We start from the raw sequence: 17,735 nt of genomic DNA on the forward strand, positions 1-17,735 counted from the left end.
GGAATCTAATGAAAAATTCGAATGAAAGACTACAGGTAATATTCTACAAGTTTATACATATATGTTCCTAAACTGAAATAGTTTGTAAAATAAATCTGTGCTGATTGGGTGATTTTTCTTTTGCAGTCAAGCTAATGGGAAAAAACAAAACAAAAAACCCCACATTTTAGCACAGTAAAATATTAAAAGAAACTTTTCAGAAAAAAAAAAAATCAATACATCAAGAAGTTCTAAAAATCTACTCACTTTATTAAGTGAAACTGCTGAATGGAGAATATGGTCTTAAAAACGAGTTTACTTTAAATAAATACATGTAATGTCTTTAAAAAGTAATGACATTTAAAAAAAAAAAAAAAAAGAAAGAAAAAAAGAAAAAAAAGGGGGTTTTCCTCCCTACTCTGAACTCCTACATTTAATCCCACCAATCACAGCCGCATCATCCGAGCCCGTCAGTTTGAATTCTTCACTAAACCGTAAAAACTCCTGAAGTCTTACAGTCGCATGAACTGAATGCATCTACTTCTAAAAGGACATTTAATGTGTATAAAAATCCTGCACTATCTGTGCAAAACAAAAAGGATGAAATAAACATACAGGGTCTGGACAACATTACAAGGCACAAGATTAAAATACTACGTTTTGGCCACTGTGGATATCATTCTCTCGACATTACAATGTCAAACAAAGCATTTTTTGACAAGGCACAGAACCGTTTTTTCATTTTAAAAAAAGGATTTTCAAACACTTTAAAAAAAAAAAAAAAAGTCCTTTGAAGTCATGCAAAAGCTGTAGAAAAAAAAAAAAAGTGTAGACAGTCAGGGCTAAAAGTTCAAGTATTTAAGTGTCACAAGGTGATCTATTTGGTGTGGGTGGATTATCTGAGCAAAGTCCTCCTGCAGGCATTTTATGTCATAGAAGTCAGATTTTTTTTCTAATCCAGGCTGCAGTTCTGAGACATGTCTGCATGGCAGTCCTGAACTGAACGTCTATCCAAAATTTCACACGGTGGTCTCGCCCTGCCCGTTTCCGAGCCGCTTGTAGAACCTGCGCCACGACTGCAGCGTCTTCCCTGACCAGATCCAGAATCCAGACGTGATCCCGACGATCATGGTCATGAGGTACTTGATCATGAAGACGGTGAAATCCGGGGACATGGGCGCGAAGTCGGCGGCGGGACATGGGACGGCGAAGCGCTTGCACGTCTGCATGTGCCAGGTCTTCTCCCACTGCTCGCGGAAGGCCTGTTCATAGAAGTAGCACGCGATGACGATGGTCGCGGGGACGGTGTAGAGCACGCTGAAGACGCCGATGCGCACCATCAGCTTCTCCAACTTCTCCGTCTTGGTGCCGTCGTGCTTCATGATGGTGCGGATGCGGAAGAGGGACACAAATCCGGCCAACAAGAAGGACGTCCCGATGAAGAGGTAGACGAAAAGAGGCGCGAGGACGAAGCCACGCAGCGCTGCGACGTCGTGGATGCCTACAAAACAGACGCCCGTCAGTAGGTCGCCGTCTACTTGGCCGAGCGCCAGCACCGTGATGGTTTTCACGGCAGGTACAGCCCATGCTGCCAAGTGGAAGTACTGCGAGTTGGCCTCAATGGCTTCATGTCCCCACTTCATGCCAGCGGACAGGAACCAGGTCAGGGACAGGATCACCCACCAGATAGAGCTGGCCATTCCAAAGAAGTACAGGATCATGAACAGGATAGTGCATCCCTCTTTTTTGGTTCCCTGTGCCACCGTTTTGTAGCCGTTGTCCCCGAACTTGCCAACGCACACCACCTGGTCCTCCAGGAGGAACCCAGTGACGTATGCCACAGCCACCATGAAGTAGCAGCCGGACAGGAAGATGATAGGACGCTCCGGATAACGGAAGCGGCGCATGTCCACAAGGTAAGTGAGGACTGTAAAGAGAGTACTCAGGCAGCACAGTATGGACCAAACCCCGACCCAAAGGCGACCAAACTTCACCTCTTCCTCTTTAAAGTACATGAGTCCGTGTGGCTGAGAGTGTTCGCAGGGTGCGCCGCAATCTTTGGCTCCCAAAAAGTTATAATTGAGGTAGGAAGGCACGCTGAGCTGAAGAGGGCACGAGAAAGGGTGACCAAATCTATCATTCGGGCGCGGTGTGAAATTTTCTTCCACGTCTGGTGTCGGTTCCGACGTCGGCTTGCCGGTGTCCGACGTGTTCTGCCCAACGCAGATCTCTCCTGCTCCGTGCACTGGGAAGTTCTCGCACCGCAGGCGCTCGGGCCACTGGAAGCCGAACTTGTTCATGAGCGCCTCGCAGCCTTGCCGTGCCCGCTCGCAGAGAGAGCGGCACGGAGGGATGGCCTGCTCCAGCACGGTGCACACCGGTGCGTACATGGAGCACAGGAAGAACTTGAGATCCGGAGAACACTGCACTTTAACCAGCGGGTAGAACTGGTGCACCTCCAAACCCGCGTCCTCTTGGTTTGTGTGACCCAAGAGGTTTGGCATGATGGTCTGGTTGTACTGTATGTCTGTGCACAGAGGGATGGAGATCGGCTGGCAGAAACCGTGCTCTGGCACGGAGATCCCCTTCTCACCGTGGTACTGACCACAGCTCGATCTGAGGAGCAGAAAAAACGCCACGAGCGCGCGCACCACCACCTGGCTCCAAACCGCCATCCTGGAAAAGTGAACCACACACTTCGATTAAAAAACGCACGCGCGGGGACACGCACACACAAAAACAAGGACTAACTTCACCTGTGGCTGAATATCAACCTCCTCCCAAATCCCTACACGTGTTTACTAGGTGTAAACGGGATAGAATAATGGCTCCTACACCCTAAGCAGTGCACTGTATGTCCAGGAGGGAGCCATTTGGGATTCAGCCACTGACTTCCAGCTACAGTCCGCTCTCTCTCGTATCCAATTAACTACACAGTACACAATGAATACACAACCTTAATTAATGTCATTAATTAATAAGAATTCACTTACTTTAAAAAAAAAAAAAGATAAATCCGCCGGGGGAAAAAAAATCAAAGTTCGAGACTCAATAACTAGGAAAATCCCCGGATGAAGCGTAACCGACCCCCCTCTCGGAACGTTATTCACAAACTTACAATCCAGCTTCTTTTGTTTCCGCACAAAACTCAAGTATCCGTGCCCTTATTCCGCGACTTCATTGTCGTCATCGGAAAACGGTTTTGTTTTCTTTCCGACCTTCCCTTTTTCCCGGGTTCCAAACAACGCCGGTGTCTAACTTTCTTTCACAAACTGGTTAGTCGCGTCCGCCGCCTCGGTCGAGCCGATCCACTGACTCCACATTGGCCTCGCGCTGAGGGGAAGACGGTTTCCAGCCTCCCGCCTCCTCCCTCATTCACTCTTCAGCACGCAGCGCGTCTCCACGGGGCGCCTTGAAACCATCGGCGCGTTCTGGCCAATCAGAGGCTTTGTTTTTCCTAGCGTGCAATTCCTCATTGGATAAATACGAGCGTATCGGTGTGGGCGTGGCTACTGGAAAGAGCAGGCTTGAAATGCGTGCTGAGATGAAATGGAAATCTGTGGACTTCGAAAATGGTCTTTTACACAAGTGATCCTAATATGTTATTGTTTAAGGATCAATGAAATTATTAGGTGTTCGTTGCCGTTTTAGCTTAGAAATAGAGAAAAATACAAAGTATAGTAGAATCGAGTGCAAAAGATTTTGCAGCAAAGTATGATTTCAGGCTGAAAAGCAAAACATAACTCTAGTTTCCCAGTTTCATACTTCATTCATCTTCAGTTAGAGCTTTATCTTGGTCAGGGTTGATCCAGATGCCACCCTGAGAACCTCGGGCATGAGGCAGGAACACACACCTGTCCGTTGCAGGGAAACACACACACGGGCAATTTAGACTAGCCAATCTACCTACTGGCCTATTTTGGGGAGGTGGGATGAAACTGGAGAATCCTGAGGAAATCAACCAGGAGAACATGCACGGAAACTCCACACAGAAAATAACTGAAGCTCAGGATCAAACTGGAGACCGTGTGTTGCCCACTCAGTTAACAATATATACACAATATTTAAGCATGTACGTATCTCAAGAAGAATGGGTGATATAAGTTACCACTGAGAAGTGTCTTCTTCATTTGGTTTTAATGGTGTGCATACATTTGCACTAAACTGTACAACTATTGTTTGAAAAGCCCTGATGGATTTATTGCACCAACATTTCACAGTATACATGCCAAAGCCACTCCAAACAGGCAGTGAGTTATCATACTAACAAAACAAAAGGATATGGACCAAGAACATGCCGGATTGATGCCTGAGAGTGCAAAGAGAGCCTGTGTGTGCTTGTGTTTGAAAAATGGCTGGCTGTATGGGTTAAAGAGCAGAGATCGGGTCAGTGGCTGCTGTAATAAAGGTTATATTTATAGCGTCGCTTGGTGCAAAGAGTCTTAGTAAATCACTGTGGTGCTTTAGGACCGGCTGGAGACTCGATTCGTGACTGAAACAAACTATCATTAATAATTAAATTACAAAGGAATATACTTTTATAACATGCTTACATCACACATAGCTGTTGATTTTCAGGGTCTTAGTGGATGTATTTCGGTTCTGCTGGTGTGTTTTGCAATAAGTAGTAGTCATTAGGGATGTAGTAGAGCAAAGAATTGATTTCATTTACACACATAGCATTGTCTGTAAATGCTTTGTCACCAAATTGGTCATTCCTCCCATATTGGCCAAGGGCAAACATGGTTCAAATGCAGATTCTTTTAACTCCAACTAACTGCTGTGGCATGACAGTGTGAGATTTTCTGCACTGAGTCAAACTTTGTCTGCGGTTCATGCTGGTGATTTACTGCTGTCAGTTATAAGATGTCTGCGGTTCTCATTGGACAGCACCATACAAGTACACCCCAATCAACCCCGCAGCAAAAATTATATGGTATGTGGACTTTCTTGCAGAACTTGCAGAAATGTTCGGAATAACTGGCGATTAACTTTGAGGCCTGTAAATGTACACAAGCGAGAAGCTCTCGCTGTCTAGTCCACGTTTGTGAACTTTCCAAGAATGTAATTTTCTTTCCTTATTTCCCATTCTTTTACCCCAGCTGGGAACTGTTTCAACACAAAAAGCAACCGAAAAAAGACAAGAGTAGAACAAAGTGTTCACTTTATTTTCTGAAGATATCTCATTCAAAGAATCACTTCAGTTGTATTCTATTTAATTGTGCATCAATTTAGCAGATTGAAGGGGGAAACAATAAAGGAAATCCCAAAAGAACAGCTTTAATGCTCCTTGTCTTAGATTTTCCAAGTGTACCTCTACTGAACAATGTTCTTACAAAAGATATTCACTGAGATGGTGTTTTTGATGATGGTGCTGGAGAGTGCTGTCACTGTCTAAGAAGTCAGTCCAAGAACCTCAAATGGTTGAGATTGGGTTTGTGAAGGCCATGGGATATGATTTACATAATTTTCATCCTCATCAGTGAGTCCTGTGAATGAGAGGCAGGGTCATCCAACAAGAGAGCACGGCCACCAGGATAGACCTGTTTCGTAGTATATAAACTTTATATATAAAATCGACATTTTTATATATAAATAAATGATCGACTTTCTATCTGTCTGTTTCCCACGCATGCGCTGACGACAATGTGTCATTTTTCACACTGCTCCGTAGTTTCCTCAGTGCCAGACCACCTTTTGGTCTTCCTGTGCTGCAAACGAGATTACGACGATATGCATCGCTTATAGTCGCGAAATGTGAATCGTTCACTCTCTTGTCAGCCTAAATTTACAAGCACAACATGTGGAGAGTGTGGTAAAAATGCCAAAACATTGTTAAGGCCCTAAGGCATGTAATGAGAACACCAAGAATAGGTTTGATCTGCAAAAAATGTAACAGTCCCATGGGCTTGGGATTTGGAAAGACTAGCCTGTGTCAGAGTTTTTAACACAGAAAACATGTTACTGTTTAGTGAAGTATGTTCATGGATGTTGGATGTGGAAGTATTTCTGAACTGTAATTAACTGCCTGTAAAGCAGTCTTCACTGCTCTTCACGCTGCTTTTCTTTCTACACTGTAACTTAATCTCATACTCATTTTGGAGGTCAATGAGAGGTCACAATTCCTGTATTAACCACTACTTTGCCTTGATTTTAAAGAATGCAATTCAGAGTAATTCTCACATTGAGGCTGAATCTTCGACAATGCAGTGCTATTTCCCTGCAGATTCTTTCCATCGTACTCATGCTTATGTGGCTTGCATTCCTGTAGATAATGGCTATTAGGTATTAGGAATATAACCGAATACAAATGCATTGTTCGGAATGAACAGACAAACAGTGTTCTAAACAGAGGTAGGGTGCATATTTAAACAACCAAACAAACAAAATCCTTTCATAGGCTATGGCCAGTTGAGGTTTAAGTCTGAATACAGATAGATATATTTGGAACATGTTCACATGAACATGAACATGTGGCACTGCACGGTGCATTTACAGCGTTCGTCCTTAGTAACTGCCTGGTCAGGGTCACGCTGGTTTAAATTCGGTTACTAGTTATTTATATTTTGGGAAATCGACCAGTTAAATTTGTTAGAAAATATCACAGGCAGGTAGAAAGAAAAATAAGAACTGTGTGAGTGGGATATTTGCCCCAGTCCCGGGGCAAATATCTCTAGTTGAGAGCAATTATGGACTCGAGTGATGTAGCTGAGGTTAAGGAACTGTGAGATTCAGATTTCACACACCATGCTGACATTGCTGCTATTTCTACCTCTGGGTTTCTTTTCAGTGTTTCCTGGGAGAAAGTGGTAGGGTTCATTTAAAAATAAAAAAAATAACAAGCAAAAAAAAAAGAATCAATTCCGGTTTAGGCCGTGCCTACTCTGGGTTAAAATCTGAATACAGAAATATGGATACTGATATTTGGAACACTAAACAGATACAGATAGTGGCACTGTGTTACACCCCAATTATGTATAATATTATACAGTTGACGGATCAGTGCATGTAGTACCGTTAATTCTGGATTTGTTTTTGTTTGTCCAGCATCTGTTAAAACTGTTGCATGGCAGCCCTGTTTAATCAGTGATAAATCACTGCAAGTGGCCTCGTGCACTCTGGTTAATCTCTAATTCATTCAGTTCTCTCTCAGGACCATAGCTGAAGCACCGGCGGGTAAACAGAGCAGGCCGAGAAGTCAAACAGAACCACCAGGGCAACTCCATTTTAGGAAAAAAACTGCACCCCAGCCCCCTGCTTTGTGTATAGTATTGGTAACAGGTTGGTATACATTTTACTTGATCTCAGTCCATCACGTTTGCTCACTTGTGCCTTTCGTCTCCCTTTCTCTCTCATGCTCTCTTGCGCTCTGTCAAACACACATGCAATCATACACGCTTTTTTTCATGCCCTGCGCTTGTTTTAACATGCAGAACTCATCAGTGGCTCACTGTTGATCATGATCACGATGATCCGGTGGGGGTTGCTGGGTTAAAAGTTTCCTAGGGAGGAGCCGGAGGAGCCAGGTGAGCGGGTGGAGGGACACGCCAGATGCTCCAGATGGATTAAATCTGTCCACAGTTTACTGTTTATATTGCACGTAGTATTAAAAGATTCACAAGTTACTAATTTTTGCTTAGGATAAGCCACAGTTATCATTGTAAGTACTGTAGAGATGTATGAAATATGAAACTTGTGGAACACCTTACTATATACAATTTACAGAAAGTTTGAGACGTGTACGGTTACACATGAGTGTGTGTGTGTTCTGACGTACATATTTGGAGTTATGTACTCTATATGTACTATATGTTTACACTTAACACCCAACCAACCCTTGACTGTCTTGTCACCAATCACGGTCACCAATTTCCCTCCTGACAAAGTTATTTCAATTTTCTTGTACTCGTTCTCTCAGTCCATTCTCCATTCACTTTAACGCCCCCCCACCCGCTCTTGCGCTCCCTTTCTCTCTGTCTCTCACTCCCTCACTCTAGATTAGACCTCTGTTGTTTTGCATTCCATCTCTGAGAAAGTGGAGCTGACGAAAGCCAGATGACGGCCCCATGTACAAGCATTTAGCCTCCTCCTTCCACCACTCTCTCCATCTTCCTATCCATCCTCACGTTCGTCCACTCCCTCCGCCCAACAAGCTCCGTTTCTCTCCTTATTTAATTTTCTTTTCTTTCTTTTTCTTTTCTTTTTTCTTTTTTCTTTCTTTTTTTTTTTTTACATAATTTTTTGTAGACAAGAGACACGGATTCCAGCAGTGGTTATTTCTCATTCCATTGTGAATCATTAAAAGCTTTTTTTTTTTTTTTTAAATCCAATTTATTCAATGTTGTTATCCAGTGTTGGAGAGTAGCTAGCTACAAAAAAAGTGACGTTACTAGTATGGCAGTAGCTGAGATACTTTCAAAATAACGTCTTAACTAGCTACTCTTTTCCCACCAATTAGCACGATAAAACTAGCAAGCTAAATCATTCCAGACATGAACTGAATCAGGAGTAGTGGTCTAGTGATGATGATGTTTTACAGTTAAGTAATGTTAGCTTCTTACTAAGAGTGGTTGATAAAGCATGTATATTTTATTTTGTGCAAAGAAGTAGCTGTACAATAAAAGGAAAATCTTGGTTGATTTCTCTCAGTTTGACAAAGTAGCTTCAGTTAGCTATAGTTGGCTAATTTGTCTTATTAGCCAAATGTAGTTTGGCTATAGCTTAGCTAGTTCAAATCATGAGTAGCTTATAACTTGACAAGTTATATAAGTGGCTTCAATTAGCAGTAGTTAGCTACTTTTTCGGAATAGCATGTAAATATATCTTTATCAAAAGGGTAGTTTGGCTGTGTAACTATTATCTATTTTAAGTCACAACTGCAAGATAGATAGGTTCAGTTAGCAGTAGCAAGCTATTTTTCTTAGTAGTTTGTAGTGTAGCAAGATACTTGTCGTTTGGTTGTAGCTTAGCTATTTTCAATCAGGAGTGGCTTGTAGCTTGACAAATTACTTGCAGAATGGCTTCAATTAGGTGTAGTTAGCTTTTGTTTTCAGAAGCTTGTAGATCAAATTTTCTCAAATGGTATTTTGGCCTTAGCTTAGATATTTTAAATCATAAGTAGCTTGAAGTTTGACACATTACAATTGCAAAGTGGCTTCACTAGGTGTGGTTAGCTACTTTATCAAATAGGCAGTTTGGCCATAATTTAGCTATTTTAAGTCACAGGTAGCTTGTAGCTAGACAAGTCACAATTGTAAGATACCGTCAATTATCTTGTAGCTAGCTATATCAAAAAGTCGAACATAGCTTCAGTGGGTGCAGTTAGCTATGTTTTTCCTCAGTAGCTTGTATTGTAGCTAGCTAGTTTAGTTGGAGTTAGCTACTTCTTTTCAGTAACATGTAGTATAGTTATCTATGGATAGATTGGATATGGATAGATTGGCTGTAGTTTAGCTGCTTTAAATCTTGAGTATTTTGTAGCTTGATAAGTAAAAAAATTAGTAGCTTCCCTAAGACTGGGATTGTCAACAAAAAAAAAACAACAACCAGTGTTTAGTATACTTTACTGCAGGAACCACGTTATAGTTTTTGAATTCACGTCTTAGATTGTATAAATGACTTCTCTATAGCAACTAAAATCATTCAGTCAGCCCGCAAAATCAGTCTATTTACTGGAAATATATGACATTCCAGTGTGGTTTGCATTAGTGCCTTTAAACCAGGAATATGTTCACAATATAGCTCATGCATTATTGTGTAATTACAGGGAGAGTGTGTGTGTGTGTGTGTGTGTGTGTGTGTGTGTGTGTGTGTGTGGGGAAGTGCAGTTCTTCAGTACAACAATCTAAATCATTGCCATGTGAACCTCATCATCTCACACAGAGGCAGTCCATGTGTTTTCAGCAGTAAAAAGCAGACATGTAGCTCGTGAAAAACAGATCACACCGCTATGACCTCGGGGTTAAATTTAGTTCCAGACCTATCTCATGTAGGTTACATAGGTTGCTAAGTTGGTGTGCAAATGTTGCGTGCTATTCTGATGCAATGGGTGGTAACGTCCTGGCTGAGGTTCAGTAAGGATTCAACAAGATCAACAGCCTATTTTACACTGGCTGATTCTTTTCTTTTGTGATTATTACTTGTCACACCGTACGAGATAACAAAATCTTGTTTATGATGAATTTTTTATTTATGAGTTTATGAATTTATGATGAAGATCCTCTAATGATAGACCTGCGATTAAAGAAATGTATTATGTTCTACTCATGTCATCAATTGGCGTGATCTGGACTCAGTGTCACATAAACAGAAACATTTTTCAAATTGAGCTTTGAACAAAAAAAGTCTTTTTATGTGCATGAACACGTTTTGCCATTGCTGTATTTGAGGCTACGTTTTGCGTAATCCTATGCCGTCCATCTGGTAGTGGATTTTAGACGCATGCCGTATTGGTGCTCACACTTTAAGATTTTAATAAAAGAATTTGTCACACTGTCAGAACCCTGTCGTTGGCGTTCTTTGGTTTCAATGACAGTAAATTGGCCGTTGTTGAGAGCGTGAAATTGTGCGTTCTAAGACCGCTGATCTTATCTCACGACGAAAAATTCATTTATGATGTGAGATTTTGGGCCATACATCGCACATCATAAAGCTGGTTTAAAAAGGTTTGGCTTAAAGCATCAGACAAAATATACACAACAATGATTTCTTTGTAATGTTCTTAGAATATTTCATAGACAGCATTTCCCGGTAGACAAAAATAAACATAAAATGATCCTGCAAAACTAAAAATCACCTCACGCCTAAGTCACAAAATTGTCCACAGTAAAGCTGTATATGATCGGTCTTACAAAGAAATATTTCCAGAGCTTAAGCCGGCAAAATTAACTGTAAAAGTGAGATGGCCACACCTGAAACAATCTGTCAATCATGATTTACTTTGAAATTGCTAACAAGGCAACCAGTAATAATCAAATAAAGCAATTTTAATGATTTGATGCTGTTAAACATTTTGGAGAATAATGAGAGTGTAATGATTGTTGTTATCAATGACACACTTCACAAACATGTGGGGAAAAGCTTTACAACAATCTTCAGTTACTCACAGGTAGTTGGAATATATAGTACATTATAAAGCTGGCGTAAGAAGGTTAAGCTTGGAACATTATTGAAAAACGACTTTCCTGCAAATGTCTTGCAACAGCAGCCATAATAATGTTTTTTTTTTTTCTTCCAAAAAGCAACATTAGAAGACCTTACACAGGAATGTTGTTCAAGGAAAAGTTTCTAAAACTTAGCTGGTGCAATTAGACGTGAAGAAATGACAGCACCCTAAATAACCTGTCAGTCATAAAGTACCTTGAAATTGTCATGAAACTGAAGGAACGTTGAGAATGTAGTGTTTTGATACTTTAGTATGCAAAGTTTTTTTATGGTCATATGACTTACTTAAGACATGTGGAGCTTCGTTGCTACAGATCAACAGGAGTTCCCTGCTGAAACAAAAGCAGGAATGACAGAACGTGTAAATGAGACCATGAAAGACAAAAGAGTCGTCCTTCCCCAAATCCCATTATCTTAGAGGAAACCAGCATTCCTCCGCTGGGCCCCTCGCCGGGCTGTGCTTTTTCTCACTACATAACTATCATTTGCATGCTAAGTATGGGTGGGTATTCTCTTGGTAATGCCTATAGGCTAGTGATAAGCAGATTGACATTGGAGGGGCTTTTGTCAACAGATTCGATCTCATGCGGAGCTGAGAAGCAAGAAATCGAGACAGAGAACGAGAGAGAGGAATAATGATTGCAGTCTAAGACAAATCCACAGCTCAAAGAGTTTTCACTGTGGTTTCCAGTCTTGTGTTTTTAAAAAAAAAAAATTAAAATCTCTCACTTGTTTCTGATCCAAAAGGACATAGTTTTTGTGTTGAAAAAGGGTGGAGCAGAGGAAGGGACAAGACTCGTGCTTCAAACATACAGTATCTGGGTCTTTTCTCACACTCACACTGAGATGAAAGCAACCCCCTCCACCTTCTTGTTTTACACTTTACCCCCAGACCCTATGGCTTGCTCATGGGCAGAACCTAAATCTAGCCCCCAGGCCTGGCAAGGCCTACGCAGCGTCGGGGTTGTGTGTGTGGTAGCAGCTGTCTCTTGCATCTGTCTGGCAGGGCTGTGAATAAACACAGAGAGATAAACAGAACAGCGTGGAGACAGACCACACACCGTGGCCGTCACACACTTGGATACGCTAACACGCTTTTACGACATAAGACAAATGCTACTGAAAACCTCCAAACATAATCGAGCGAGCCGAATGCCTTCGTTTATTTGAGGGTGTCTATGGGTTACCGCGATGCTTATTACTCTTCCAATCTAACAAAGATTAACTCGGGCGTCTGGGGAAAACCTGTGAATCGTAGCAGACAGTCAGAAGACTAGTCATGTCAGACAAGAAGACTCACAACTGATTAGTTATGTAAACGTAGCAGAGGAGGAAGAGAAGGAGGAAGTGAAAGATAGACGCTCGACCGCTATCACTCATAGACCGAGACTGTCAGGCACACTTGGACTGGTTTCATCTTTTAACTTTGGTAGCACAGAGATTGTGTATAATATATCCGTAAGACGAACCAGTAGGCTGTGAACTTGTAAATACGTGCATGCACATGATCCTCACACACAAAAAAGTCTTCACTGCCTTTGTATTGTTCCCCAAGGATGGTTCAATATAATATCATCTGCATGAAATGGATATACACCATTTATCTCAGGAGAATGGCATGTGTGTGTGTGTGTGTGCGTATATATATATATATATATATATATATATATATATATATATATATATATATATATATATATAGATGAGAGTTTAGGATTTCAACTTTTATTGCCTGGTATTTACATCTAGATGTGTTACACAACATAAAACATAAAACCTTTTGTATCAGACCACCCAATGTTAAAGTGAGCAAAAGTATAGGAACAGAAGTCCTGAAGTAAATTAAAGTAAATAACATTTGGTTCCATAATATTAACATTTGGTTCCATAATATTTGTTTCCATAACCCTTGCTTGCAATAACTGCATCAAGCCTGCGACACAGTGACATCACCAAATTGTTCGTTTCCTCTTTTGTGTGCTTTTCCAGGCTTCTTTCAGTTGTTTCAGGGGTTTCTATTCTTTGTTGTATTGGCTATGCCCAATGTTTGTGCAATGCCTCTGATTGATTTTCCCTCTCTTCTCAGCTTCCAAATGGCTTGCTTTTCTCCCATAGACGGCTCTCTGATCTTCATGGCGGTTTATCCTTTTTAAGAAAAAATGCAGTCTTCACAGGTGAAACTGGAGGCTAAAAAGACTAGATGTTCAGAGCTATTCATTGTTTAAACAATCAATCTAACAGGACACACCTGGGTAACAAGAAACACCTGTCAGTCACACGTTCTTGTCTAGTTTCAGAGCGGACTGTATATAAAAACAGTGCTGTTGAATTCTCAATTCTAATCCGTTATTTTTTCTATAGTAACAGTCAGGGGTGGAACTTGGCCTGGGCATGGGCAAGATTTCTTCTTTAGCCCCGAATAATTTTCCACTTGGAGCAGTTTGTCACTACACCACTGAATATCAGTCAAAGAAGACGACAGTGTTGTGATTTTGTATCTTCAGTGAACGGAGTGTTGTATTTTATCTTCAGTGAACAGAGGTGAGACCAATCAGACAGGATTTACAGGAAAATATGTGGAAATACTCGTGTCTTGTTGGCTAACAGGTCTCAATCATGCCAAACGCTAGCTCACACAGTCAGTTAGTGTGAGGGGAAAATGGATGTATGCCAACTTCAAAAAGAATACCAGTAAAAGGGTTCAAATTGAAACACTAACATCCTCTCATGCTGAGCAGGAAAATAATGTGTGTAAATGCCTACATGATTGTGATATGAGAAGAGCATAAGGACAGATAATGTACTATGCATGGCTCTGTAGCAGATAAACCCATACAATGATAGCTTAGTTGTGCCTCTCCTTGGCTAGCGACACCAAACTAGTCTAGTCTCGTATTAGATAGCCTAAATGTTTTATATTTTATCAGTCTGGTAGCCCTGCAAACAGTGATAACACATGAGGCAAGTTTTATAATAAATCCAACTTCTTGTCCAATTTTCACATTTTTAAAGCAATTAGCTCTCACGTGCAAGAAAAAAATGTCTACTTAGGACATGCTTTTAAAAGTTTTTTCATGGATAAGAATCTGGGCTCAACAGTCCAATAACGCCCCTGGTAACAGTCCTATTGTAACATCTTATTGGCAAAAATCATAAAGACGGACACTCCGCATAATCTAAAGCTAATAATACAAAGTGTTTTGTTATTTAACAAAGGATATGGTGACATTTTCTATGCAGAGATGTTTGTTTATCATCAATGGAAGGAGTCTCAAGTATCAGTCAGAAGTAAAGGTTTTCCACCACTGGAAAGGACAAGTTTTTTTCCTTTAATTTGTCACACACCAGTATATATAATACTGTATATTCACACGTCTCTAAAAATTCTCTAAAAAAACAAAACAGCACATATAGTAAACATATTAAACACACACCTTGTAAGCTGATTTAAAACGAATCGGCAACCATCGTCTGAACTGTCAGAACACCAGGTTATGAGACCACATCAAAACGACTTAAACAAAGCAAATATGGAGAAGATTATGAGTAACTGCTTGCTTGCTTTTTTTTTTAACAGCCTTGAATCATTTCATCAAAGCTTGCTGACTGTGTCTCGGAGAGGAAACTCAACACACAGGGCTTTTGTCTGCGCTGAGATCAGCTTGTTTAAGAATCGGTGGGAGACGTGTTTTATGTGAAGGTGAACCGGAGTATGATGGAGCCACAGCGTACTGTACTATTCATACAACAGTGATGGGAAAACGTCAATGTCAATTTTATTTATATAGTACCATTAAACACAACCAGTGTTGACCAATGTGCTGCACAATAAAACAGAACACTTAGACAATACAAGATCGTTTCTAAAATACAGTGCAATAAAACGTCCTCATTGATTACATGCCAAATCAAAAAGATAGGTATTTAGCTTAGATTTAAAGGCAGATTGTGATGGCACACTAGAATGGTTTGATTAGAAGAAAGAGACAGTGCTAAAATGCATGAGGGGAAAAAATGGAGGAAGAGAGATGAAGTGAGGGAAGTGCATGTAGTGTGTGTGTGTGTATAAAGTGAAAACCCTGCAGGTATGTATGTAATCCTACCCCTGTGAGAGTCTTGTGTGACATTTCACAATGTACTGTTTTTTAAAATATTTCTCACTGTGTCTTGTGATGAGGCGTTGTTTTTTTTTGTTTTTTTTTTAGAAAATCAAGGAAGTCAAATAGACGGTCGTCTGGTCTGAGAGAGATATTTATTGGAACATGAACAGAATTGAGCATTTGGACTAATACATACACATTTGCGACACCGGCTGTGCTCTGCTCACATGCTACACACCTGTATGGATATGAAATCATCATACAGCCGATGATTCGGGTCATCAGTGTATGCAGATGTTGCTCCAACAGCTGGAACGGTATGTGAGATGATTCTACTTTATACTCCTGTTCCCGGGTTTTAATCAGCGAGCAGTAAGTACCAAATCAACAGTCCTGACTAACAGGAGAGCATGGCTAAAGAAATCCGTTCAACACAGAGTTATCCTTTTTATTTTAGCACAAAGATCTGTGAAATATATTTGTTTAGATTGCACTTAGACAGCATACAGGATAAATGCTGTACAAACCTAGCACAATAAGATGTCAAACTGAGGGAGCGGTCTGACAGGACCATGAAAAATAACAAGACATCACCAGAAAGGATTTGGAAGAATGAAGAACTTCCAGGAAAGTATTGTTCATCACTCTCTCTCTCTCTCTCTCTCTTTGGTGGTAACTGGAATCTGATCCAGCTCTTGTTCCCATATGGCCATGACCTTTGAGTTTGCAATTTGCCTTAACACTCATGGGTCAGCGTGCATATGTGAAAGATTTTTAACCTCTTTCTCTCTGGCTCACTTTTTTCCACGTTAACGGGTATTCCGGAGAAATATTCAAAAAAGCTACTTAAATGATATGCTACAGAGATGCCAACATTGCTAACACTGAAACTCAAGCATTTCAACGGATGAGCTAGACAGATTTCCCCCCAGATGTGCGCCAAGCAACAGTGAAAAAAACAGCAAGACAAATGTCTGGTGTGAAAGTGCACCTATAATGGTTTTTCAAATATTACCTTTCATGTAGTGTGTTATAGAGCTGTTTTTGAATGTAAAAACGTCTGCAAAGTTTCAGAAATCAAAGCGCACAACAAACAGAGTTATTGACTCCCAAAAGAAGGAAGTGATTCTGAACAGCTGAAACGAATTGTCAGTAATTCCAGACTTTACGTCCTGTACTAACCTACATAGGTTTGTAACAAAAAGCCCCGCCTCTGGTCTTCATTGGCTGCTCGCTGACAGCGGTAGACTAATCACAACAGACTGGGACATCTGACCAATCAGAGCAGAGTATGCTCTCTGAAAGGAGGAGTTTAACGAGTCATTTGTGACACTGGGGGAAAAAAGGTAATGCTGCGATTTAAATTATGAGCACATGAAAGTGTTTTTTGATAATGGATGCATGTAAATCTATTCTATGAGACATTTAAAACAAAATTAGGCACGTTTCAAAACCGTAATAGGTGCGCTATAAGATAGTTAATAAGAGCCAGTTCCTCAGTTTTTTTACCAACCAAAAACACTACAGCCACGCCTTCTCGTTTTGTATCGGCTCCCAATACCGATTCTTCTCAAAGAAAGCAAAAGTAACTGCTAACAGATGCAAATGAGCATCTTTCACATCATTATGATCTGAATTTGTTCTCACTGACTTTGGTTCAGAGGTTTTCAGGTGTCGAAATGATACAAAATACAAAACACTATGGTTAAACTGTAGATCTTGGCACCTCCGTATGCTATATCAAAAGTGCTACTTATGTCAAGTCCTTCACTGGTTTCAATACCACGCCTTCAAGACTTCAGCACGTCCTCCATACCATCCATCCATCCATCCATCCTTCCTTCCTTCCCAAGACCTGACCAATGCATGCTCACTACAAATGAAAAGTCCCCTTAAAAGCAACACTCAGGATTGTTCTATTATTCTTGCGAACGAGGAATCCATGATGATCCTCCATTACCAAGAGTTTGTTTTTTCTTTCCTCCTCTTCTGAAAAGTTCTGTGTGGTCGACGTGGGCCAGCAGGAGCCTCTCACCAGCATTTCCCCTGGGGCACGAGGGAGGATTTCATCCGTCTGCTGGGGCTGAAGATATCACTCACTTCCGTCTCCAGCCTCACCCCAGGCACCTTGAAGACGGATACGGCTGACAGAAAGACGCGTGAGAAAAAGACATGAATCAGATTTCAGTGATAACACCAAGATTATGATTTATAGCTGTTAGTCATTTTTAAAGGAATACTCCCAAAGTTAATTTTTTTCTCCTAATCTCACACTACTACAGTTCTTAACACAACACGTTATCCTGTGCTGAGAAAACCTGTTAATTATAATAGAAGTCTAAGGGCAGTTGTGTGTGTAAATGTTTATGTGAAACACAATGTATTCTTTTGTAGAACAGGTTCATGAAATGTTCAGTCAATTATATATGGTAATTAAGCTCTAAATCTTTACATTTCATCCTTTCAGAGAGGCGATTAGGAAGGAATTTGTCA

The 17,735-nt window shown here is 40.8% G+C and overlaps 2 protein-coding genes across 6 annotated transcripts in view; both read right to left on the minus strand.

Moving 5' to 3' along the window:
- Window positions 1-228: 228 nt before the first annotated feature.
- Window positions 229-3,341, minus strand: fzd7b (frizzled class receptor 7b). Of its 3 annotated transcripts, XM_017482449.3 has the most exons (3): window positions 3,098-3,341; window positions 2,736-2,908; window positions 229-2,655 (listed from the first exon to the last, which is right to left on the minus strand). In XM_017482449.3, exon 3 carries the CDS (start codon window positions 2,652-2,654, stop codon window positions 999-1,001), a length of 1,656 nt encoding a protein of 551 aa, XP_017337938.1. In that variant the 5' UTR covers window position 2,655; window positions 2,736-2,908; window positions 3,098-3,341; the 3' UTR covers window positions 229-998. The 3 variants fall into 3 exon arrangements, with proteins under 3 accessions (XP_017337938.1, XP_017337937.1, XP_017337936.1); XM_017482448.3 differs by lacking the exon at window positions 2,736-2,908; XM_017482447.3 differs by lacking the exon at window positions 2,736-2,908 and having other exon boundaries at window positions 2,973-3,341.
- A 12,034-nt stretch (window positions 3,342-15,375) lies between these two features.
- cdk15 (cyclin-dependent kinase 15) overlaps window positions 15,376-17,735 on the minus strand; it is a 34,354-nt gene continuing 31,994 nt past the window's right edge. For all 3 annotated transcript variants that reach the window (XM_017482243.3, XM_017482244.3, XM_017482242.3), the window contains one exon: window positions 15,376-17,386. In XM_017482243.3, coding sequence (XP_017337732.1) covers window positions 17,274-17,386 — 113 coding nt within the window. In that variant the 3' untranslated portion in view covers window positions 15,376-17,273. The remainder of the gene's footprint in view (window positions 17,387-17,735) is intronic.

This window comes from Ictalurus punctatus, chromosome 12 (genome assembly GCF_001660625.3).
Source record: "Ictalurus punctatus breed USDA103 chromosome 12, Coco_2.0, whole genome shotgun sequence".
In the NCBI taxonomy this organism is placed as follows: domain Eukaryota; kingdom Metazoa; phylum Chordata; class Actinopteri; order Siluriformes; family Ictaluridae; genus Ictalurus; species Ictalurus punctatus.

Bases quoted from the DNA above. Each gene is read 5' to 3' on its own strand.
- fzd7b (XM_017482448.3), bottom strand. From the start codon at position 2,654: ATGGCGGTTTGGAGCCAGGTGGTGGTGCGCGCGCTCGTGGCGTTTTTT.